Source organism: Mytilus californianus, unplaced genomic scaffold, assembly GCF_021869535.1.
Source record: "Mytilus californianus isolate M0D057914Y unplaced genomic scaffold, xbMytCali1.0.p SCAF_9, whole genome shotgun sequence".
Classification (NCBI taxonomy): Eukaryota; Metazoa; Mollusca; class Bivalvia; order Mytilida; family Mytilidae; genus Mytilus; species Mytilus californianus.
In genome coordinates this window covers 64,870,351-64,896,680 of record NW_026262745.1, presented here as the reverse complement: position 1 = coordinate 64,896,680, position 26,330 = coordinate 64,870,351, and the positions used below count along the sequence as shown (strand labels likewise).

The window sequence follows — 26,330 nt, the reverse complement described above, 5'->3', positions numbered from 1 at the left end:
TTAATCTTAAGGTAAACTTGGTAGGGTAAAAATTCTAGTAGCGACCAATACCATTTAACATGTTTAAATAAAAGTTGTCAAAATTGTCTTCCTTATCAAATTCATACTTGAAAAAGAGAATTTCTGTCTCTAAGAATTTTTATTATGTAGACCACTTAAATGGATGTGTCACTGTCATTTTGTCATTACAAAAGGGACTTGCAACTTTCTGTTTCAAACAAGATTTTCCTGCTCATCAGAGGTGGAATTATCGAATACAAGGAGATCATAATAATAGTGTCAGTGTCAAACAAGAAATCGGCAGTTCACTAATGAACGTGCTAGCTCCTAATAGGTGAAAGGACAACTAATTTTCTGAGAAAAAAACTCAAACTGAACATTATGACGATGTGAAACAGAAATTTTGAAAAAAGGATGTTTAATAAGGAAAAATGAATTGGGAATTTATTTTTTTTTTATTTTGAAAAATTGATTAAAGAAAGTAAACTTTAGCTCAATAAATGACTTGGTTGCTAGAAAAATCCATAAAGAAACATTTTTAAAGATTATAAATGTTGAAAACAAATTAATTTTAATTGGCTATGAATTTCAAATATAAAAATAAGGAGATGAGGTATGATTGCCAATGAGACAACTATCCACCAAAGTTTCACATAAAGTGGATGTAAGCAATTATAGGCAACCGTACAGCCTTCAACAATGAGAAAAAACAAATACCGTATAGTTGGCTATAAAAGGCCCCAACATGCAAGCCAATCAATATCCTGTTATATCCTAAGTTGTTTAAGTGGGATTTTTTTATCTGTAATTTTTGGAGACTAAGTGACACCCTCCCCCCTTTCTTTTTTCTTAGGCTTGCAGATGGTAGGGATGCTAAATGTGGATGTTAATGTCTGTATGAATTGAGATATTTTGATAAATATTTGAGGGAGAATTTAGTAACTAATGTTTCATTTTAAGAGTCACTAAAAGCTAGCTTTTTGAAAGCTTGTATTTAATGGGACTGTCGCTTAAAAGTTAACAATGCTAAATGAAGGATTGAATTCAGAGAACTTTAAAAGAACCACAATTTTAGCTCATTTGTTTCGACCATCAGTAACAATTGTTTCAGGCTTGTTTTGTTCTAATATTAGTTATAAATGGATACAACATTAAGTGCAAAAGACCATTCACCCATAATAGAAGTATCGAAGTTTAGCGGAAGCCTTGAAACACATCAGGACAATGCCAGTATATTGTTTGAAGTTGCACGTAATGTTCTGTGCCATTTCATAATGGATTTTTTTTATTAGGAACAGTAGTCCTATTAGTCAACAGTTGAATAGTAGTTGATTTGTATCAAACCCTACCAATTGTTTTTTTCTAATGATTAAAATCTACAGAAAATTAAATGAACTTTGAAATCTTGTATTTCACCCCACATAAAGTTCTTATTTTAACTTTTTGTTTATGTTTTTTGTTATCTTATCAGTTTGAAACAAAGAAATTGTTTACAAATTTCAAATGTACTTTAACCTAGAAAAAAAAGGCGGGAATCAAGTGTTGTTCATTTCTTCTTTGAATCAGTTCTGGTTGGTGTGTTTTTGATTCTGTTATTATTTGTATAATGGAAAAAGTAGTCCTGAATACATTGCATCAGTGGTTGTGGATTTATTTTTTATTCTAATCTTTGAAAGAATCAGGTATGATAGTTTGTTTCAAATGACCCATTATCAATAAAGGGAGATTATAAAGTCATTAAATTAACAAAATTTGCTTTATCTGTAAAAGAAAATAATAAAATAGAGATGTACATCAATGAAACGTCTAATTTTGATATGGAATGTTTATGTGAAAGGGATATAGGGGAATACTTTAAATTATTTTAAGGACTTTGGAATATTTGAATGATTGTTTAAGGGATTTAAAAAAACTCAAATGTGCGATAAGTAAGCTTGTTTGATAAAGGACTTTAATGTATTTATGTACTATTATAATTCTTTGTTTTACTGCAAATATTTATGTAAAACAAAATATCATGTATCCTCCTTATCGTATTGTTTCTTCAGGACATATTTTAAAACTTTCAGAAAAGTTTGAAAGTCAAACAGTTTTTAAAAATGACAAATAAAAAATCTGCACAACTGCTATGAAAATTCTCACCAAATTCACTAATGAAATAGGAAATTGATATTTAATCTGATTCTTTTATCATGTAGTTCAAGTGTTAAGTTGAGTAAGCCTCCAAGATGTATCAAGTGATAGTTTTATGTTAAAAATAGCATTAATAAATAAAAAAAAAATATCAAAAGACTTTTTTTATCGTTTGAACTAGGCATTAAACAAAAGTTGAATGAAGTTAGATTGCAAACAAGAGCAGTATAGGTGTAAAGAGAAATTACAAAAATTGATAAATATATTGAAGTTTTTAGAGCCTTGTTGTAAAAGTTTATTTCATGGTTGTTTATTTTAATTTTGCTTCAGATCCCGTTTCTGTTCCTATATTTTCAAACAAAACAAGTGCACACGTTCATATATTTGATATTCAGTGTGAAGGGATAGCTTTTCCCTGTGCATAGTATATCCCGTTCCACATTACATTTCTTATAAGTGCTTTTTTTATACTTTGGACCAATTAAAAAATAAAAACACTCTAAAAGTTGTATTTAATTTCGTATATAAAAAATACTGTTTCAAGAACTGTTACAAATATATTGTATTAATATCTCTTTGTGTTGTAATCACAGTATCAAACAATCTTAGCCTGAAAAGCAAATAAGACAGCTAGTTATGTATTTAAAAAACTTGCAGATTTGAACAGGCTAAACTAAAGGTCCCATGACCTAATAGATATGTAAACATTGGTACAGGGTACTTAACAATGTGTTAATTTCCACACAAATAAATCTTTCCCTCTTTAACAATGTGTGATAATCTTAATAGAAGTCAGGTCAATATTGGGATGGCATCGTTTTACCCACTTAAAATCTAATAGATAGAAGATGGCATAAAAAATATGATTGGGGATCGTCCAACCTGCTGTGACAGCGATCTTCTTACTGAAATTTGACATTGAAAGTGAAGAGAAATCGACATCTGAAGTTTAAATGTAAAGTTGTGCCTTGGGGTTTTGTAACTGTATATATAATTTACTTTAATGAGAAGTGAAAGGGTTTTGTGGTTGTGGATAAGACAGTTATTAGCTGTTGAAAGCAATTTTGGTACTTATGAAGCTCTTAAAAGGTAGGTCTTTGACTTATAAAAATATTTTTTACTTTTTTTAATACACATCATAATACTTTTTTTACTTTTTAATACAGAAGTGGCAAAAGGAAAGATACATAAAATGTAAAAGAGATGGGGAAAATGTTTTGTAAATTGTATAATTTATACTATGATTGCCATTAATTTCAAAAAGATTTTGTTTGTGAGCTTTGACCTTCATCCTCTCTCTTCACCCAGATTTCAAATGGAATGGTTGAATGAGAGGTAACCACTTCAAGAAACCTGATATTTATCAATCATATATATCAATATCAGAAGAGCGTGTCCCCCCTAAATTTTTTTTTTTAAATAGTTAAAATTACAGCCAATTTTTTGTTGTTGTTAAAATATAGTCCTCTTACTCCTAATTCTCAGAAGCACCTCACATAACATCAAATCCTGGAGCTATGCCTGAATATAACCTTAAAGTTTTTTTAATTTTGAAAGTTAATGATGTAGAAACAGATCTTTTGGTTAACTCTCTGAGGCACCAGGTGCCACTTTGTAAAGAAGAATTGCAGTCTGTCTGTCAATTCTGCACTCACAAAGGCACACCATGGGAAAATTAAAATTTAATGTTGGGTACACAGGAATAAGTCGAGATTTACTGAATGTTAATTCAGGTAAAAAATTTAGTACAAAAAATATCTTCCTAAACACACATATATTTATATATAATTCATTTATGACATGATTAATTTTGACATGGATTAGACTCAATTTCTCATAATATTGCAAGTAATAATTCATAATTAAATTGATTAAGATACCATTTCCACCAAGGATTCCTACAAGTACCTAAATACCAAGAGACTAGACCATTAGGCAGCCGCTATAATTGCACCATACATTTTAATTTTGATTTGATAAATCAAATTAAATATTTATATCGGAGATTTAATATCATATTTTAGCGATATTATCTGAGTAGTTACATGCCCTTTAAACAAACTGTTTGCTTTAATGAAAAGAGCTTGACGGAAAATACATCATGTGTAATATGATCTAATAATTACTTTGTAATTTTTCATATTCTTAACGGAAAAACAGTAATTTTTCATATTCATAACAGAAAAAGTATCAAGTATTATAGCTGTATGTTTTCTGTCAATTTATTTAATCATTTGTCTTCATCAGTTTTCTGTGATGAAAGATGTTTCATATTCAGGAATTGATCTCAAAATCATAAGTACATATGTAAGTTCATGTGTTTTTGTTTAAAGGATATTGAATAGTCAGAACTTTCTAAAAAGTGTCTCTCTTTAAGTTATAAGTTTAAAGGGGCATTAGCTACGAGATATGAAGATACAAAGATATAAAATATGATTTGATTTTGTTCAGTCATTAATGAAATTGAAATAGTGAAATAATAATTCACTTTTAGCAGCCAATTTGGTTCAATTTTGTCAGAATAAGATAAGAAACAACCCTGAATCCTCATTGAATCCGTATTCATGTGACCTTCAAATTAACCCCCTTTGCTGGAGATTGGTTATAATGCATGTATTCAGCTCCTAAAAGGAAAAGAATGTCAACATGAAAGTAAAACAAGGATGAACCATTTGGTTGACTGATTCAATCTGCAAAAAAATCATTCTTATACAGATAAAAACGATGATAAACATACTTTTTATACAACCGCAAAAAATTTTGGGGTCGTATATTGCTATCATGTCGTCGTCTTTGTTCGAAGACATTTGGTTTCCGGACAATAACTTTAGTTTAAGTGTATGGATCTCTTTGAAATTTAAGGTTCAATACCACAAAAGGAAGGTGGGGATTGTTTTTGGGGGTGATGGTCTCAACCGTTTAGGAATTAAGGCCAAAAAGGGGCCCAAAACAAGCATTTTTCTAGTTTCAGGAAAATAACTTGTGTACAAGTATTTTGATTGCTCTAAAATTGTACCACAAGGTTCAATACTACATTAGTAGAAGGTTGGGATTCATTTTGGGGGAAATTGCCCAAACTGTTCAGGAATTAGGGGCCAAAAAGGTCTAAAACAAGCATTTTTTTAGTTTTCAGACAATAAATAAACTTGTGTTTAAGTGTATGGAAGTCTCTTAAATAGTACCACATTTTACAAAAAGAAAATGTCTTCAAATGTTATTTTTGGGGGGGTCAATTTTTTTTTCCCTCAAAATTTAAGAAATTGTCAATTTTCCAAAGAAAAATTGGGGTTCACAATTTATTTTGCTTATTCTTTGTATATAGTCTGAAAACAGATTTACTAAGTATTACGCAACAGCACAGTGTATTGCACAACACCAAGAAATCTTCAATTGAATATAAATTCAAATCATATAACCAATTTCAAGTTCTTTGACTACATTTATTCTGTGTCAGAAACCTATAATGTGTCAAATATTTAATTACAATCCAAATTCAGACCTGTATCAAGCTTGAATATTGTGTCTATTTTTGCCCCAACTGTTCAGGGTTGGACCTATGCGGTTTATTAACCAACAATATGAAATCAAACAGACCAAGAAAAATCCAATTGCATGTGGTCGTTATCTATTTGTATTTTTATTTATGTTTATATCAGGTTATATGACCGTCGGAGGTCATCTCGATGGTTAAGATGACGTCTAGACAAAAATACACATGAAATGCTGATACATATTATTGAGTCCATGCGTTGTTAATTCTTTATTTTAGACTTTTTGTAATTTTGATATATGTTTTAATATGTTATAAATCAAATATGAGAATCTGAGTCATATCGTTGAACAAGAATTTGACAGCTAATACCCCTTTAAGATTTAAAAGTTTAAGCGGAATTAGTGATGCTACATCAAATTGAAGTGTTGCCTTGTTTGTTGCTTGAAAAATAGGGTGATTCAGAATCTTAAGAAAGCAGAAATTGAGAAATATAGTTTCATTATGATGTATCTTTTTTTTTTTTTTTTTCATATCTTTATAAATTTGATATTTAAAATTAAAAGGGAAGAATGGATCCAGTGTTGAGGCTATTTGTTTAAAGATGTGCACAGGAGAGATGCTTGTATTGATCCGTTTGAATTTTCTATCAAGATCCTCTGAATTGCATTAATTTAATTGTATTCTGCTAGATTCAACTTTTTAACATTCGACAGATGCATAGAAACCAGAATTCATTGACCCCTAGAAACCAGTAACATTGACCCTATAACAATAATCTTTGACAAGAAACCATCATAAATGTTTCACAGCTACCGGTCATCATTAATCAGTCAGTAAATAAAAATTAATAATTAATTATCAAACTTAATTGGAATCGAGAATGACCAACAGCAAAAGAATGGACAAATTCAATATTTTTTATGGATGACTTGTATAATTATAACAATACCAAAATGAATCAATAAAAATGCCACAACTTTTATGAATTATTTTTATAAGTCTTATTTGACATTATATTTCTTCCTTCCTTCCTTCCTTTCCCCACTGGACGTTAAGCAACCAACAATCAATCAATCAATCAATCCTTCCTTTCTTTTTTCCTTTTTTTCCCCTTCTTTCTCTCTATAAGAGTCAGAGTATGTTGTTTATGGTTTGTTTTACACAAGGTTGATAACCCCACTTGTATAAAAAAAAAAACACTATTCACAATTTTGATACTAGTGCTGTGAAAAATAAGAATAAAGGGTCATCGGTCATCTTTATAAAATACTATCATTTTAATATCGTATGAATAAGAGCAACAACACATTGAATAAGTGAAAATAAGTTAAGATATTAAAGAATATTTACAAAATGAAAATTAAAACAGGCAGACAAAAAATATTTAGAAAAAAAAGGGGGGGGGGGGTGGCATTTCCAATGCAGTCCAATGAATTTTGAATGAAATAAGAACACTTATAATGGTCTCAGTATGGGATTGTCTTAAAACAAAACTTCACTGTTATAATTTATTGTTATTAAAGGCAATTACAATTAAATCCAACAGTATCATTATTTTAATGACTATTTGTGGGTTAAAGAAAAATTATCATTCTAATTTCGTCATGGCAGTGGTCACATCTTAAAAGTCTCTTAGTTAGCTATCTCGTGTTATCAAGTGGAAATTTAACACCTTCGCTAATCACAGAAACCCAGAACAATTGATCATATTAAGATCTAACAGAAACATGCACAAAAGAAGGGATTAAATTTGATAGGTGATATCCATCTGTCGGAGGGTATGGCTTGATTTTATCTTGAGTTCTAATGATGAAAAGAGGGGGACTAAAGGACCCTATCATCCAATGTTTATCCAGTCCTAAGGAAATCAATTGTACCCAATCAGGATTAGTATTGGATCCTTGATAAGTGGCTGTGTCGGTAATTAGCCATTTCACAGGTTTCATTGTTTAAGTTTTTATTTCGAATGATTGTAACCTATACAGATTTCTGAGTAAACAAGATGATTATTTCACCAAGGATGTTTGTTCGGGGATAAATAAATCCTTACAGCATATATTCCAGTAACTTGTGAAATTTTACATGATTTTGTTTGGATAACACAGGTTTCCACTATTCTTTGTGAATATTTATTTGAAAGAGACTTGATATTTTACTTCAGTTTGAGATGTTTTATTGTAAGTAAAAGAATTTTTATCTTCATATTTTTTACTTTCAAATGTTGAACTGAATATGTTGCAGTGTGATCTTAAAATATTTGTAACTTAAGTGTCTGAAAAACTTTTTATGCCCAACATACGATAGTAGAGGGGCATTATGCATTTCGGTCCGTGTGTCCGTTTGTCCGTCCATCTGTCCCTCATCAGGTTAAAGTTTTTGGTCAAGGTAGTTTTTGATGAGTTGAAGTCCAATCAACTTGAAACTTAGTACACATGTGTTCCCTATGAAATGATCTTTCTAATTTTAATGTCAAATTAGAGTTTTGATCCCAATTTCACGGCTTTTCAAGTAGTCTTAAGAGCACAGAGAGGGGGGGGGGGGGTAATTTTTTGTAAGCTTTCACATTTAAAAGTAAAGAAATAGTTAAGATAATTGAAATTTTAGTTCCTGAAAGGCAGCATTGCCATCTAGTCTTATTCCACTTATAAGTGTCAATTGTCGAAAGCAAGTCTGAAGAATGTAATGTCATCAAGTTGCATGTATGCATAAATAATTAAAAAGTAAACAAATTAAACAGCACATTCTTTGTTTTTAAAATTTCAGATCCTTTAAGTCAACATGACTTTCTCCCCAGACAGCCTAGTTTGTATGCTAACAGTTGTTTTGAATTATGAATTATAATGATATATATGTGACATAATTAAAAGTGTTATATACTTGTTATTTATTAAAATGTCATAATATTTAATTATGCTGCTTGTAACGAGTTTGTTACACTGGTAAGCTATATGAAACTTTTCTCATGGAAGGTAGTTTAGAAAGTGCATGTCGTCAAGATAAGGTAAGGAAATCATTAATTTTATAATTTTTTGAAGTAAAATATGTATTTTTGGGTGAGAAAAAATTATTTTATCGACAAAAAAAATGTTTCCATGTAGGTAGATATTTGAGTAACGAGAGGATGTTCATTTAAAAAATTTAAATTATGAGGTTGAAAGTGAAAATTTAGACTGGTACAATTACTTTTATGAAAAACAAAATAATTGTTGAATTTGAATACAACTGTTTTATATTAATGTACTTTTACATTTAATTTGTGTTCCTGAGTTCTGAATGTCCTTACAATCTGACAGGTCAGTTTTAGTCAAGGGTAAACAAAGACCAAATGAATTAATTTTGATTTTACACTTGAAAAATATTGTGACTGTTTTCATGGTTTCTAAAATTGTATAGGTAAATAGGTTCAAAGAAATTAAAAATATAAAAGCAATGTGTCTCAGCAGAATATGTTATATGATAAATAATTTCATGGTAATTGAACCCATCTGTCTCCACAAATATGAAACTGAACAAGTAATCATTTTAAACTTTTCAATAAATTGCTGTTATGAATTGGTGTTAATATTTGAATTATATCACATTAATAAGAGCCACAGATGGTAAAACATTTCATCAATATCATCTTGAAACAAGGGCCATAACCCTGGTTTCGTATCATATTAATAAATTTGAATTGAAGGGATTCAAGAATTTACATACTTGAAATTTAAATTATGCATTTAATATGTCCCTTAGAATTTTTTAATATAAAAATAAAAGTTACATGGGCACAGGAAGGAAGATTTCAGTTTTAAAGGTTTTTATTTTTGAAAGCTCAGTTAATATTTTGAAAATCACACTCAGATGTGTGACCATTTTTATTTGTATTTATATCAATAATGCAATTTTATGTTTTTAAATATGCTTAATGACTTTAAATTATGATCCAATTTTAGTTAGTGTTTGTATGATATTAAAATAAGAAAGTGGCGAAAAATATTTATATGTTGAGGTGTTCAATATGAATAGTGAATGATTTATGAAGAAATTGGTAGAAATGTTTCTGTTCTATTATGTGTTACACAAGTTGTTTGCCAAATCTGTACAAGAGTTTCTGATTAAGACATATATTTTCAACACAAGCTTGTAGATAACACATCATTTTTAACCTGATGACAAGCCCTTGACAATAGACGATGTCAAAATCATCTTGAAATATTACCCCGGCCAAAGAAAACGATTTTCTTTTTAGTTAGCGAACAACCCTCTTTAATCTCTTCAGTAGCAACTATCAGCCTTTTCCGAACACTTCAATTCTATATTGGAACAATAGAACACTTCAATTCTATATTGGAACAATACAGGTTTAATAGAATTATCCCGGTATCTGGGATATGGATGATAGAATGAGTCGTTTATCTTATCTCCTACCTGGGTATTGAAGGTAAGTTGTTTGATCTCGACAGGTAAAAATCAGAGTAACATGAAATGGACATAGATATGTTTAATTGATTGAAGTGGCTACCTGGGGGAAAAGGACAGTATTATTATTTATAGGTTTTATTGTGTTGATGGACAGAAACAGGACAACATATTGTGTTATTTAGTGCATTAGGATATTCTTGTATAATGGATGTACTTTAAAATTTGTGCAGATTTTTTTCTTATTATATGTAAGTGTTTTTCTATGTAATTAGTTTGTTCAACTTACAAGAATACATTCTTTTACAAATCTTTTTATACTAGCCTAATTTATAACATGTAACAAAAGTACACAAAACATAACAAATTTTAGGTCGAAAAATATAATCAAGACTTAAATTTAAGACCACTTTTCAGATAATTTGTTAAGAAGAATCAAGGCAATGTAATTTTTTTCTTTTTCTTTTCTTTACTTTTACTGTTCAAGACACATATTTTCAGTTTAATACTTTAAAAGTTATGATAAACAAGAATTTTTTTTGTATAATTGAAAAAAAAATCAGACTTAAATATAAAACTTGTTTTTATATTAATGTTTCTAATCTATAGCTGATAGTTTGTATTCTAATGAAATGGAAAAAAAACATTAACTAATTAATTTAAAAAGACAGACTAAAATAGAAAACTTGTACACATATCCCTGAAATTGTATGCTAATGAAATGAAAAAAAATAGGAACTGCATTTGTTTGATACATTTCAAAGTTTAAATTTCTTGAACAGAGAAACATTGAAATTTCACAATATCCTAGTAGAATCTAAGTTCTTTTAGCTTAACCGGTAATGTTTGTCTCTCTAATCAGAAATTGTCTTGTTTGTGTTTATAGCAAACAAAAAATGACCAGCAAAAGTTGACACTCGAAACAGTAAATATCAATTATATACAAGTGCTGACCAATCCGTAATTATATAAGTATCAATTAGATCCATTGGGTCATTTAATTTGAGTGTCAAAACACGGTACTTCACTTACCAGGAGGTACCCACTTGTCGTCTCTAGGTTTGCTTTCTCTGTCAAGTTTTCGTTAGAGTTTATTTATTTCCCTGGTCAGTTGTTTGCTCATTAAGACAATATAAACAGAAAATAGATTCCGAGCTAATATTTAAATTGGAAAGTATAGCGCAAGATTAAATATAATAGTGTCCTACGAGGTGGGCACTGGGTATTTAAAGTTTGTTTGACTGTCGTGTTTGAAGATGATAGCTTTTCTAATCCAAAAACTAAGATATCAGTTTTGTAAACATGGTCAATCATTGTAGCTTTTGTGTTTGAAGAATTAAATTTTTTCCTGACAGGAAATTTCTAAACAATATAAATATGACCTCTTCTTGACCAACAATGTGATAGAAATAACGTGAATTTATCAAAAAAAGATATACTTTTACATTTTCAACACATCAATGCTATAAGATTATTAAATGGACCAACAAGTTTTTAAGGTAAGGCTTGGATTTGAAACTTTCCATTCATTCTTAATTTGAATTTGTAAGATAAATTGAAATTTTCAACTAGAACTTATAATGATCACTATTATTTGATTGAACTTAACAATTTGTCAAAATATTTGAATTATGCTTAGCTGAAAATGATCATATTAGAACAGACTTTGAAACATAGCTATATTTTAAAGAATTGATGAGTTCTAAGATTTAACATGCTATCAAATATAGATATTATTTATTTTTGAGAAATTTTATAATGAATTCTTCACAATTTGCAAAATACTAAAAAAAACATTGCAATAATCTCTTAATTTTCAGTATTAAAATTTTAAGGAGGAAATAAAAGGATATCATTTATTGTAATAAGGAGGAAGACAGACAGATTAATAGGAATTATAAGTCATTATGGCCAATTTGGATTATCCTAATCCATAATACTATCTTAATGATAAACATCTTGACATGGGATTAAAAAAAACAACAAATGTCAATGTGTAAATAATTTTTGTTTTTCACACTCTTTAAGGAAATGTTTCACACCATGCTGAGTGTAGTGTGAAAATCAAATTGTAATAGGCTTGGATCAAACTGTTCGGGTTTCAAGAAAAAAAGTTCTTTATTCTGATCTGTTGGAATATAAGTTATAACTAATCTTGTTGTGTATGGGTATGAGGCAGCATTCTTGGACAAATTTCAGAAAGGTAGCATTTCACTCATATAGATTTCAAGGGACTGATTTATATGAATTTGGGAAACAGATAAGATTTATAAATTGGAATTTAAAGTTGAATTGTGTGGAAGGTGAATAAAACTTTCTTTCTTCTTTGTCTTTTTTAATGGAAAGAAATTAGATATAAAATTGAAAGAGCATCATGCTCAATTTATTATTATAACAAGAAATATTTTGCCATGGCTTGAAATGTAATAATTGTATAGGTTTTCAAATACCAAATATAATGCAGTCAGCAACTCAACAACTATGATAGACACAAAAATAGACAAAAAATTGAAAGGCCATATATTACTAAGAGTCTTCTCTGATTAATGCCATAATGCAACATAATTTGCAAAGAAAAAGAAAAATGCACCGTTTTGCTTTAAAGTGACCTTTAGTAGTGATTGTGTCGTTAGGTTGCTGTCTCAGTTTGTCCTATACCAACATCTACTTGGTTATAGAACATGAATTGTCTGCAAAAATCAATAAATTTGAAAAACATGAAATTTCTACAAAATTGAAAATTTTCTAATGTAATATTGAGGGAGTTCTTTAACAATTGAAACTATCCTTAAAATGTTATGGTTTAAGTCTTATGTGGTTTTTACTGTATGACCCAACATTCGTGTTTTTATCGGTTCATAAGTACATGAACAAGGAAGTTAAAAGGTTAAATGACATACATTTTGTAAACCTCAAACATTAATTAAATCAAATTAATTTTTATGCACCAAAACAAACAATATTATATATTAAAAACAATGAAAACTCTTGTCATTTATTTATGCAAATTGAAAAACAACCGACTCCACACCTATATTGGGCTTCATACAGGATGGATGATAAATGGACAATTTTTCAAAATGGCCTTTGGGCAACCTGAGGAAGCAGATGTGATGGACGAAACATCATAAATTCATATATTTCACTGTGTCCGATGACAGGAGCCTTTCCTAAATTAATTAATAATGAGGATGACATTATTTGTAGTTTTGAATAGTAATTATTTTTACGTGTTACAATGAGGCAGGTGAATAATCGTAGGTAATGCGGTACATATGGTCGTGAAGTAGTGATGTCATTTTATAAATGTATTTGCGGATGTTACGAATTTTTTGAAATTTTATAATTGTGGTGCAATCAATACAGGTTTGAATATTTTTCTTTTAAGAAACTTTTAAAACTGGAAATGTATAAAGCGAGATTTTTTTGTTTTTTTAATTTTTGGTGAAAATATTTTTTACCAAATGTTAAGCATCTATTCAAGGCCTCAAACTGTAGACATAATGTTGGATTTTAACACAGTAGTTCATGAATCAAATTTAAATCAACAAAAAATTCTTTTCTCATAAAAAATAAAACTTTTGAAATAGTTTAAGTAATTCAACTATAACATCTTTTTGAAACTTAATTTAAATTCTTTAAATATAGATAGACTGTTTTGTACCTATTTGGTTAAATAATTTCCTATTTATGAAATTAAATTTGCACATTTGAAGTTGAATCAAATTTTAAGATTAATAGTATTTTATGATTGAAATGGATGTAAGCATTTGAAATGAACTTTGTTTAAACCTTAAATAATTGTACCTAGCAAGAGATGCAAGCTATTATATCTGAAGAAAAAACCCCATTACGAAACGAAATGAAAATTACAGGATATCGATTTCAAATGTTGCTTGACTTCAACATTTTTAAAAGACAATTTGTTATTTTTGCAAATAATATTTTTTCGATTCACTACTTTAGTAAAAACATTAAAAATGTCATAACTTCAATATGATGGCACAGCATTTTCTAATGTTTTGAACAGCTTTTGTTGAAAAAAATATAATAAAAACCTCATTTATAAATTGCCTTTATACAACCATGAAATGAATCATTCAGAATTTCGGTGATTCAAATACATCATTATAAAATTTTATCATCTTTCTAAAGCAATCTTTGTTATTTTTTGCTTGCTTATGTGCATTTAAGAAAGCCACTGGCTAGTTTTACATGTAAGAGGCTTACGTCTTAAGACTTCAGCCCATGAAAGTCGCTTATCATCAAATTAATTCATAGTTTTGTGTCAGTGGTCAATGAAGTGCACAGTTTGAAACTTTGGATTTTCAGTTTTAAAAAATCAGCATTTATATCAGACATAACCTGAGGTGAGATTCAGCATTTAACTTGTATTTTGTGGACAATGCAGCTCTGCTGTCAAAAGGTTAATCTATGAAGATGATCAGCTTAACCAAAAAGCTTATGCTCAATGATTTTTAAATTGTTAGAAATATTAATCATTATTTAAAGATTTTCTTTAATAATTGCATATTCATTTTCAGATTGACCAGATGAAGAAGTAGCCTTACTCAGCAGAATAAAAAAAGAAGATGGGAACAATGAATGTTTTCGCTGCTGTTCTTTTTCTTCTCGTAGACTTCATTCACGGCTCAACGTTATCATTTTCAATTGAAGAAGAGAAAGCAATTGGTACAATCGTAGGTAACATTGCAGTAAACAGTGGACTTTCGTCTAATATGTCAGGTCAGGATTTTAATATGCTGGAATATAAAAGGGTTTCTACTAATAGTGAAAACAATGCCGATTTATTCAGCATTGTTGAAAATACAGGGGATATTAAAACCACAACTGTGATAGATCGTGAGGAAATCTGCAAGCTTAAACAAACTTGTGTAATCACATTTGATGTAGCAATTTCATCCCCATTTTCTAACTTTTTCGCATTGTACACTATTGAAATATCAATAATCGACAAAAATGACAACATTCCTACTTTCCCACAGAATTCGATTACTCTTGAAATCCATGAAGATGATAGTATTGGAACTTTATACTCATTGGATAGTGCACAAGATAAGGACATTGGTAAAAATTCCATACAAAGTTACGAAATTTCACCTTTAAACAGCACATTTGATTTGAACGTGGAGAGAAATTTAGATCAGAGTTTCATTTTGCGAGTTGAGCTGCGACAAAAATTAGATAGGGAAGTTGACGATTTTTATCAGTTTCATGTCACAGCCAAAGATGGCGGTTCTCCACCGAATATTGGAACGATGACTGTTGATGTGAAAGTCATTGATGCTAACGATAATAAACCAGAATTCCAGTCGGACTATAATATCTCCATCAAGGAAAATTTCAGTGTTGGTAATACTCTTTTACAGTTATTGGCTACTGATAAAGACATCGGTGAAAATGGAAGAGTCTTTTACCGCTTTAGCCCTCACCAATCTGATTTAGATAACATTCAACAAGTTTTTAGCTTGAATTCGGAAACAGGGAAAATAAATTTAAAGCAAGCTTTTGATTATGGACAGAAAAACTTGTATAAGTTTTATGTTGATGCTAGTGATCATGGAACTGATCCACAGTGGTCGCAGACCTTAGTCACGATTCGTGTAGAAGATGACGGAAACAACCCTCCTCACGTCACATTTAGTTACTTAGTGTCCAAGATCAACTCAAACACTGTGAACATTTCTGAAGCAGAAAAAGTTGGCAAAGCAATTGCAATCGTAAACGTTCAAGATTCCGATAGTGGTAAATCTGGGCAGGTGACATGTGTGATTAATAATGATAAGTTTGAACTGCAATCTTTGTCAGCAGGGAAGTATGCTGTTATTATCAAACAAATGTTGGATCGTGAAACAGCAGATACCCATACTATCACTGTCACATGTAATGACCAGGGAAATCCACCAATGACAACGCAGGAGAGTTTTACAGTGCAGCTTGCTGACGAGAATGATTGTACACCTATGTTTAATGTGAATTATGCATATTTTGCATCTATCTCTGAAAATAGTACATCAGGATCACTTGTAACGCAGGTAACTGCTTCAGATTGTGACGCTGGCCATAATTCTATTATACGTTACTTCTTGCATGCCGATGGTGTGAACAGTTTTGTCATCAATGATATCACAGGAATTATTAACACAAAGAAGGTTTTCGATCGTGAAATTAATCCACGATTGACATTTAGGGTTTTAGCTGTTGATTCAGGATCTCGTCCATTAACTGGGACAGCAACTGTAGTTGTTAATGTTACGGATGTAAATGACAATTCACCGACGTTTAATGTTACTGCATTCAATTTCCATGTTTTAGAAAACCAAGATGCAAAAACATTAGTTGGCAAACTGACTGCTTTCGATTTAGATGAAGGTGAAAATGCCAGATTGACATATTCTGTTGTTGGCAATAATGCAGACCTACCCTTTCATGTCTATCCTAATGGGACTATTGTGACCACACAAAAACTGAATCGTGAAGACAAAAGTGAATATAGATTTAGAATTGTTGTAAGTGACCATGGCATTGTTCCGAATGTAGCTCAAAGGGATGTAAGGATTATTGTTGCTGATGGCAACGATCATTACCCTGTCATCCATTTTCCAAATAGTAACAATAAAACACTTGCTATTGTTTACTTAGAATCTGTAGGCTCTGTCATAGCAACTGTAAATGCCACAGATGCTGATTCTGGAATAAATGCTGATCTGGCTTACTCCCTTGTAGCAGGCAACCAGTTGGGAATCTTTGACATCAATAAAAATGGGCAGATAATTCTGGCTAGTACTCATATGATAAAAGAGGATACAGTTTTTCCTGTTGTAATATCTGTCAAAGACAAGGGAGTTAATCCAAAGGAAACGACCCAGGATGTATTTATAGTTTTAATATATGCAAATATGGCTGCAGTTTCGCCAGTGAAAGATAACTCTGCTGGGAATAAATATGTTGTAATTTCTGCAGTAGTTGTGGCATTTACCGCTTTAGTGTCTGCAGTTATAATAGCGATTATAATCATTTTACGACGAAATGATAAAAAATTAGCTGAACAATCGAGAAGAGAAAAAATCAAACATGCAAATTCAAATGGTGATGTTTTTATGAATGGTACCGTGAGTTATGATCCAAACCATGGAGATCTTACACGCAAGAAGAAAAAAGAAGTCAGTTTCTCACTAGAAGATGACCTAGATAATGCTTTTGATGTTTCCAGTTTCCCTTATGATGATAGAGATGTAAGTCATACAATAAGTAGTTTAATAAAAGAACTATTTTAGAAAAATATTAAAAATTGATTAAAATTTACTTTCTGGAGAGAATTTACATTAAATTAACTATTGATTATTATATAGTTTTTTAATTTGATGGAAAAAAAATTGTTTTTGGCTAACTTTCAGAATAATCATTTGACTCTGTGATTTCAGTTGTTTAGGTATTCATCAAGCCTGTACTTTAAATTTAAACTTATTCTAACACACTTAATTTTGGGAGAAATTGATTTAAAAATCCCCCCTCCCCCACAAGAAACCTGAAGAGAAAAAAAGTTAAAACCATTATTGAAACAATTTTTGTTGTTTAATTTTATTTGTTTGTTTATGTTGATTGGGAATCTAAAATGTATCCAAGTATTGTATCACCTGTCAGATGTATTAATTGCAATTTCCCGCCAATTGAAAATAAGAAGAATTAAGGGGAACTTATCATCATCTTTTATTAAAAGGGTCAGAAATTACAAGATTATTATGTGAACTTTATACATTATAGTATAAACATTATATTGAAGATCAGATTATAATTCACTCCTATCTTATAACGTGTCATAGATGGGGATTAAAAAGATTGATCCGTCAAATCTATGTAACCTACAAAAAAGTTTGATTTATTAAATTATCGTTTTATCGAAAAGATTTTTCCAAGGGATTTGGTTTTTAGATACAAAGTGGAAACATTCAAATAAATTATCCCGATATAAGATAGACCTTTAAACTTTTGGTTCATGACATTTAGATAGGAGCGGACCTTTGGAACTTTGTAAAAATGTGGTTGGCACTTCTGTCATCGGAAATCGTCTGTGTACATAATCTTGATTGGAATTAAATGTAGTTAATGATCGGAGACAGATTGATTCAGCGATGGGTCCCTCTTTGATCACGACATAATGGACAAGTAGATTTAAATGGGTCATTGGATATATCTGAGCTTTGAAGATTTTCTGAAGATTTTTATCCAAATTTGTTTAATTCAAATTAAACACAATGTTTCGAATCGAATTTCTGAAAATTCGATACTTCTTTAAAAAGATTGTTAATTTGATAATTTGATGGTTAGTTCAAATGAGTAATTGTTTAAGAATTTTTAATAGGTACTTGAAAATAAAATAAATTTGAATTCTTATTCAGTTTAATGATGTGCCAATGTAAACAATGATCTTTTATTTGCAATTTAATATTTTTGTCTCCTATGTTCTTTACTTATCCTTTTAATTTGTAATTTGAGTGGTTTATTTTTATGAACTGGCTTAACACCTGATCTAGTGTGTGAAATAAGAAGAATTACTCTTGCTTTTTATTGCAATTTCAACCTCACATTTAGAAAATTTTGAATAGAAAATAAATAATAAATGTTAATCATCTCTGATAACAATAAAGATATGTGGACCTATGATTGCAAATGAGACAATTTTCCACAAGACACCAGTGGATGTAGATCTAAACATCTATAGGACAATGTTTGGCCTTCAACAATGAGAAAAATCCACATCCTGAATTATGAAACTCTTTTAATGTAATTTTCAACCTGTTTCATTTATATTTGACTTTTTTTGTCATTTCAACAATTACAAATGGCTTCTATGCAATTAAATTTCCTAGCAAAAATATTTATTCATGATGTTAAGCTTGTTGACAAATATTGACCAAAAATAAGATTTAGATTTAACTTGCTGTGTATGGGTACTGTCAATTTGTTGATCTAAGGAATTACAGCCACACAGAGCGCAAGGGTTTCTAAAATGAATGGGTGAATAAATTTGAAAATGAATGAAGAAATTAGGAATAGAAGTTTCATATGAAAAAATGTTATGATTGGGAGTTCGGTAACCATGACATTTTAATTTAATGATCAAGTTACTATTGGTTTATATAGAAATAGATCTTAATTGAAACAAATAGATGAACATTAGTTTCATTTATTAGTAAAGAATCATTTAGAAATAAAGAATGGTGATCTATTATGAAAAATCCAGAGAACTAAATTATTCATGAAATTTTAAAGGAAAATTAATGAAAATGTGATATTATTACATTAGACATATTATATGTAAACAAAAGAAATGAATATAAATTTCGATTTTATTGTTAATTGATAAGCTGATATGTTCCAATACACAACAGTAAGAAATCAACCACAAAAAATATGAATATCTAATATTTATGGAATATTTGTATGATTTACATCAAATTAGATTGACAAGCACACATAAATTTGTCAATTGTCATGCAATTGGTGACATTAATTGATATAATGATTGACATTTATTTTGTAAAATCTATAGAAGGTGGTGAACTTTTAGTACTTGTTGATTGGATTGATTTATGATTTGTTTTCGTCAGGAAATTGGAACAGTTCCTGGTTTTTGATAAAACTACAGGTTTATGATATGGTTAACAATCTTTTAATTTTTAAAATCATTATTTATGAAGCATTTAACAAATTGGATATAAAAAGCTGAAAAATGCTTTGTCATAATCGGCCCTTTGATTTTTTTAGGATTTGTTCTTTGGCATGAGCAATGATCATAAATGAGACTTGCCATTTCCAATGATAAGTATTACAAGATATTGTTTAAGATTTGAAGGCTTTATTGCCACATGTATGTGATTTTTAATGCAAATAATATATTGTTTTAAATTTGATAAGTGCCACGTACATTAGAGTAAATTAAATACAACTTAATACATTTATTTATTTATATATTTATTTATTTTATTTTTCAGCATAACTCCATGTCTAAATTTGAGAAACCCTCCAAGAACAACACTATGCAGTTCCAACAGTTTTTAATACAGCCAGATAAACAGGTACTATATTTATTCAATATAAATGTGGTGTGAGGGTGCAGGATGTCTGTCAGTCTGTCAGATGCTATCATCTACACATACACAGAAGTTGGTGTTTCTGCATCAGTCATGAAATGTTTTGATAATTTTTTTTTCTTTAAATCTGATGGTTCATCTCCATCAGACTTTAATCTGGTGTGCTTCTATATGAATAAAAAAGGCCAGTGTGATGTAGTATTTTGTCTCCAGTTCTGACAAAAATTTGACCGAAAAACATAAATTTGTTTCTTACATGTGACAGATATATCTTTTTATGGCTAAAAAAAAAACCAGACATACAAGTTAATGTATGCCAGGTTGTAAATAAATATACACAAATTTACATCAATGTTTAAGCACAAAACAACATAAGAAACCGGTCTTGAAATCAACATTTTCCTTTTTTTTTTTACACATTTGTATGTACTTGTTAAAAAAGGGATAACAAAATCTTGATTAAACAATTTGATAACAGCAAGCTTCATTACATATTCCACAAATTTCCATTAATAGACAGTTATTTTAAAATTCCTCATAGTTTATCTTCAGGACCTTTTTAATGGAATTCTAATTATCTCCCCTTTATTATGTATTAGTGTCAGCCAAATTGTATGTAACATTACACAATACATAGATGAAACAAAAATACTAAATATCTACAGGATATAGTGTATTATCAAGGGGTATAATTGACATTATATGTTTATGAATCAGTGACTTTGACCAGTGACAACATACAACCGGACCTACTACTAACAAACTTATCTTGTGTTGTCATCTGGTCAGTCCCTTTGTAGTCCGACCGTCATTAATGGTTTTGTTTGTCAGACCTTGTCCACCCAATCAACTGACCAGTGATGATGATGACCATGGAAATGTACATTTCAGCCAGGGGGGAAAAATGGACGCTTCATAGAAGATGACCATAGCCTATCTTTTGATTTATCAGATTGTGGGCTGTTTAAAATTCTGTTTGAACATATTTATTTTTACAGGTTAGGTGTTTTGGACACAATGGAGGTCCCTATAAAGCAGCACCCTATCTTACCCCTGTTCTTGATTCTCATGTAATGAACTGGACATAAAACTCTATTATGAGGGTTTAAATAACTGCTAAATATCGGGTACGGTACACCCGATTAGATAAATCACAACTTAATTGCAGATTTTTGTCGCATATCAAAATTCTGTGAAATTCCCAACCCATAGATCTGCATGTGACTGTCCAAATCTCACATATTTTAAGATTATTATTAAAAGCATATGAATTAAGCCTGTGACCTCTGAACTTCAGATGAGATAGCACTTATTTATAAGCCCTTAATATAGAACCATATTTAAAATTTGAAAATGATACACTGGGCACTGAAATCTTTTGATTGGACAGTTTGTACCAAATACTAATTTCAATGTCCACTGAATACAATATATAAGCTTAATAGAGCTATCAAAAATGCATAATAAAACCATCATGCAGTGACCAAGAAGACCATTATGGTCAGAAAAAATCACTTTTACCTGGCTAAAAAATATTTTCCATCTGACACCATTGTTTGACCTTTGTTTGGAGGAGATATAAAAATAATAATTGTCAGAAAAGAACAATGCCCCATCTGTCTTTTTAATTTTCTTCCATCTCATAAAATCTTAATAAATATTTGTGGTCCAGTGAAAGGAATGGTAAAAAAATCTGTTAATTTGGTCAGTTGGTTAACATGAAGAAGTTATAACAGACATGGTCTGTGTGGATGAAATAGACAATGAGAGATAGCAAAAAAAAATTTTTTTAAAATTCGTTCTATTTCTGCACTTGCAAGTTTATCAATTTGTTAAAAATTATTCTATTAAAAAAAAAAAACTGAAAGATTAAGCTAGCAATTAAAGAATGAATTTGATGTAAAAATACTCACTCAGTAAAAATTTGAAAAATGCATTTTTTATAGCAACTAGGTACATAACATGTTCACAGCTTAATCCTCTTATAGCAAAATGTTTGCATTTAAAAGAAGTGCATATACATTCATTATCAAACAGTACCTCTTCTCAATCATGCTACATAATGCTGGGGACTGTATTAAGTTTCATGTAGCAAATCATGTATTTTTATATAAATTATAAACAAATATCATTAAAAAAAAGTCAGTTCTGACAATTATTGTATTAATTTTTTTTTCAGATAAAAAGTTTACAGAAATCACATGATACAGGCAGTGATACATCGGCAGAAACGATTGGTAGTGATAGTGGTCGTGGAGGGAGTGAATCAGAATTGCCAAATAGTGCTAATAATCCAGGTAATTAAAAAAAAATCATCTTAGAAAAAAGGTTTTTTTTACAGACAGGTCTTAACTTTTCAAACATAAAATGAAATAAAGATTATACTGGATAAAATAACAAAAATAAACTGGGTTTTCCTCATTGTCGAAGGCTGTACTGTGACCTATAGTTGTTAATTTCTGTGTCATTTGGTCTCTTTGGGAGAGTTGTCTCATCAGCAATCATACCACATCTTCATTATTTTTATATATATATATATGTTCTGTTATATGTAACTTTTCTCATAAGCATTGATCTAAAAATGTATACATTTGATTTGCATCATCACACAACACACATTTCCGGAATATAAGGGATGCTTGTGACAAAAATGAGAGCATGATATAGTACCTTCAACACAAAACCAACCTGTATTATTTAAACACTATATCATAAAAAATAAACAATTTACTTGGTTGTTTTAGAAATCTTATGAATCATGTTTCATCCTGAAATGCATGAAATGTTTGCCACTGGACCTTTAGGAACCAAAAATGGGTCATCAAGTTTTGAATTATATTGGTGTATAGTGATTATATTGTATTTTAATAGTAATTTTTTGTATTTTTATTTCAGATGACAGTAGAGCATTTGGATACAACAATAGAGATTTTCACAAATGTTCAAGTCCATTTGACAATCAAGGACGTTTAAATCGTCCGTTCTCAGACAATTATTCAAATAGTGCTAAAAGTAGTGGTGGCTTGACCCCAAGAGAAACATTTGAACGCAAACACAAATTGAATTCCTCTACACGAAGAGACAATAACCAGCTACCAGACAGACCACAATCAGATGAGTGGTCACCGTCGTACGTGTAGCAAATCAAACCTATGCAATCAAACATTGTACATTAAATGTGTTCAGAACAAAGCTTTAAAAGAAACCGTCCAGCCACAACTGTGCCATGTATATTTTGAGGAGGAATTTTACAGCATTATATCTTCTGACAGCACTTGTTCGTTATCATATGGGATTAGATTCCACTTGATGATCTCAGTGTTCTTGGTAAGTTTGAATAATTGTACTTTACAGTAGCATATCTTCTGTTAGATTATATCAAATGGGAAGCTTTAAAAAGTTCAATATACTTTTTTGTAATAATGGACTATCCATTCCATATATTATTAGTTGAAGTGAAACACTTAGATATAATTTCTAGTGTGGAATAGATTCTTTAAACAAAATTTCAGTTTAAATAGAGATGCCTGTAAGATGCTAATCTGAAAACAAGAAAACATATAATAGGAAAATTATTAAATTACAAAATATTGATTCTAGATATCTATTTTTTTTTTTAATTGTTGCTGTCTGTTTGACATGCATCCTTTCAGCTTTTTTTATTTATTTATATTTTATTATTAATGGATTCTCTACCCTTTATGTTTTCAGGTTCGAAGTCAAGAATACATAGAAGACCAAAAACTAGTCATCCCTGCTGAAGAAGATGTTTTTATGTTTTATTTATATATTTGTTGACTTTTTATATATGTTTTTAAATCACTGCTATCATGTAGCATAATTTGTTAGACAGCTCTATTGTAAACTCTTAATTTTACTTTATTTCTTACTAATGTAAGCAATGCTTCATGCAGTGGAAAACTTTGATAATAGTCATCTTAATACAATGTTATTAATACAACTGCTGTTTTATTTTACTTTTAATTTTTTATGGTTTTTTTATGCATCCATATTTTTATACAATTTTTCAAATTGGAATTTATTTAATTTATACTTGTAGAATAATTTGACTATGAAATTTCTTAAACTATTAAATTGATCAGAAAAGTTAAATGAAAGATTAAACAATATAATAAATGAATTTTATAATTATTAAAAGAAATCTTTTCATTGTTTATTTTCTAAGGAAAATTGCATTTGATAAAAATTTAAATATGATTGTTTAGAGAGAAAAAAATCAAGACAAACATTTGATAATTTATATCAAATAAGCATTTTGGAATGAATTCAATCGTTCTTCCTTTGAAATCTATTGTCTTCCATTTTACATGTAATTAAAAACTGCTGTTCATGTACATAAAATATTAAAAATGATGAAATCCAGTGGCTCTTTTCACCAAAAAATGGTTATAAGATATACCCAAATTTTTACTTGGAAGATTCTTTGTGAAGAGGGTCACAGTTGTTTAATTATGACACAAATGTTTGATATTATGAATCTCATTATATTTTAAATAAGAAAAGTTACATATTTTCATGTGATATTGTACCTTGCATTTATAACATAGACATTGTTGTCTGTATAGTAAATTGCAATTTGTTTAAGTCTGTACAGTTATTTGAGAATTAACTGTATAGTTAGTTTTGCTCAACATATGATACTGTACACCACTATGATTTAAAATGGTTTTCTGTTTACAAATAATGCAGTCACATATTTTAGCCTCTAAAAAAATTGAAATGATAAATTTTCAAAACCTTTTGACTATTTATACTAATTATTCAAAAATTCTTTATTTCTAGAATTTGTAAAAACAAAAAAAATATGTCAGAATTTAAAATTGAATGATCTCCTTTAATCAAATGCTCAATTGAACATTTTGTTTATAAAGTGAATAGGATATTTAGAAAATTTCATTTTAGACTTGAAAAACAAAATGACAGCTGGGTAGTCTTTTACACATGATATTTGTTGTAGCTTTAACAGTCCATTAATAAGCATGCTGATGGATGAATTTCTGATTATATGTGTATAAATACTTTTGTTTAAACATGGTGCTATAAGTTCTTTTTGTAAGCTTTAAAAAAGGTGCTAAATGACTTTATTTGTTTCCTTGACAAATTTTAGAACATTCCCTTTTGTTATAGAACCAATTTTTAAAATCCTGCATTTAAATAAACATTTCCTTAGTCTTTTTTTTTTTTGAAAAATGACCAAAAAAAATGTATCTGTGTTATAAATGATTAATTGTTAACATCAATGGTCTAATAATGATACATTTGTTTTAATACTGATAAGCATGTACATGATGATCTACAAAGAATGATGTATTTATTTTGTTGTATGAAATAAATAAAAGAGATGTTATTTTTTCACAAAAATAAAACATGAAATAACTATAACCTGTGTTATCTTTATATATGTAAAATAAAATGAGACAGCAACCCAAAAATACAAAAAAAAACTTGAAGGTTAACATGCAAAATTCAACCGTCTCTAGTGACTTGGGACTTATATATTTATCTGTTAGTCCCAGGTAATGACAAATGAAATTTTATAATTTTATTCTGTCATTAATTTGTTGCAACGAACCGACATGATTTCCTAGTAAAATAAAACATAAAAATATTAAAATTTGCATGTACAACAAACCCTGTATCTTCCCTCCTCTTGCTGTCATACAACATAAGGTGTTGTCAAGACATTGTCAATGAAGTTGTATCAGAATGAACATATTGAAAAAGATATAGTTCCCTTTTGTTTTTCCACTTATTTACAATAAAAACAAAGAATTGAAAACAAAACGAATTATCCAAGAATTCAAATATAAAAAGATATTCAACTCAAGCCCTTACATCACTAATAATTCACTCATGAACTATATACATTTATGAATGTTAAAAAAAGATGTAGAAGATATCAAAGTGACAATCAAAATTCAACAGTCAAAGATGAACCGACAAAACCATGACAAAATACAAAAAAAATAAATTAAAAGACAAGTCTCCATAACAGTACAGAGAAAAAGACTGAGACAATTTTGTGTCAAAATAAGGACCTCTAAATTCTTATTCTAAGGCATCCCCTCTTGCATCAAATCCTAGATTTGTGCTTGAATCTATGGAAATTAATGATGAGTCCATCAAAATGTTCCAGCAAGACCAAAAACTGTTGATGATATAACTCT

At 29.5% G+C, this 26,330-nt stretch overlaps 1 protein-coding gene across 3 annotated transcripts in view; it reads left to right on the top strand.

Annotated features, from left to right (window-relative positions):
- LOC127714425 (protocadherin-7-like) overlaps positions 1 to 25,545 on the top strand; it is a 33,756-nt gene extending 8,211 nt beyond the window's left edge. For 2 of the 3 annotated variants that reach the window (XM_052220483.1, XM_052220484.1), the window contains exons 2-6: positions 14,572 to 17,283; positions 20,044 to 20,127; positions 22,322 to 22,439; positions 23,038 to 23,469; positions 23,854 to 25,545. In XM_052220483.1, the coding sequence (XP_052076443.1) occupies positions 14,620 to 17,283; positions 20,044 to 20,127; positions 22,322 to 22,439; positions 23,038 to 23,282 (3,111 nt within the window). In that variant the 5' untranslated portion in view covers positions 14,572 to 14,619 and the 3' untranslated portion in view covers positions 23,283 to 23,469; positions 23,854 to 25,545. Of the gene's footprint in view, positions 1 to 8,572; positions 8,628 to 14,571; positions 17,284 to 20,043; positions 20,128 to 22,321; positions 22,440 to 23,037; positions 23,470 to 23,853 lie in introns of those variants that run through there. The other variant, XM_052220482.1, reaches the window with a different exon arrangement.
- Positions 25,546 to 26,330: the final 785 nt, after the last annotated feature.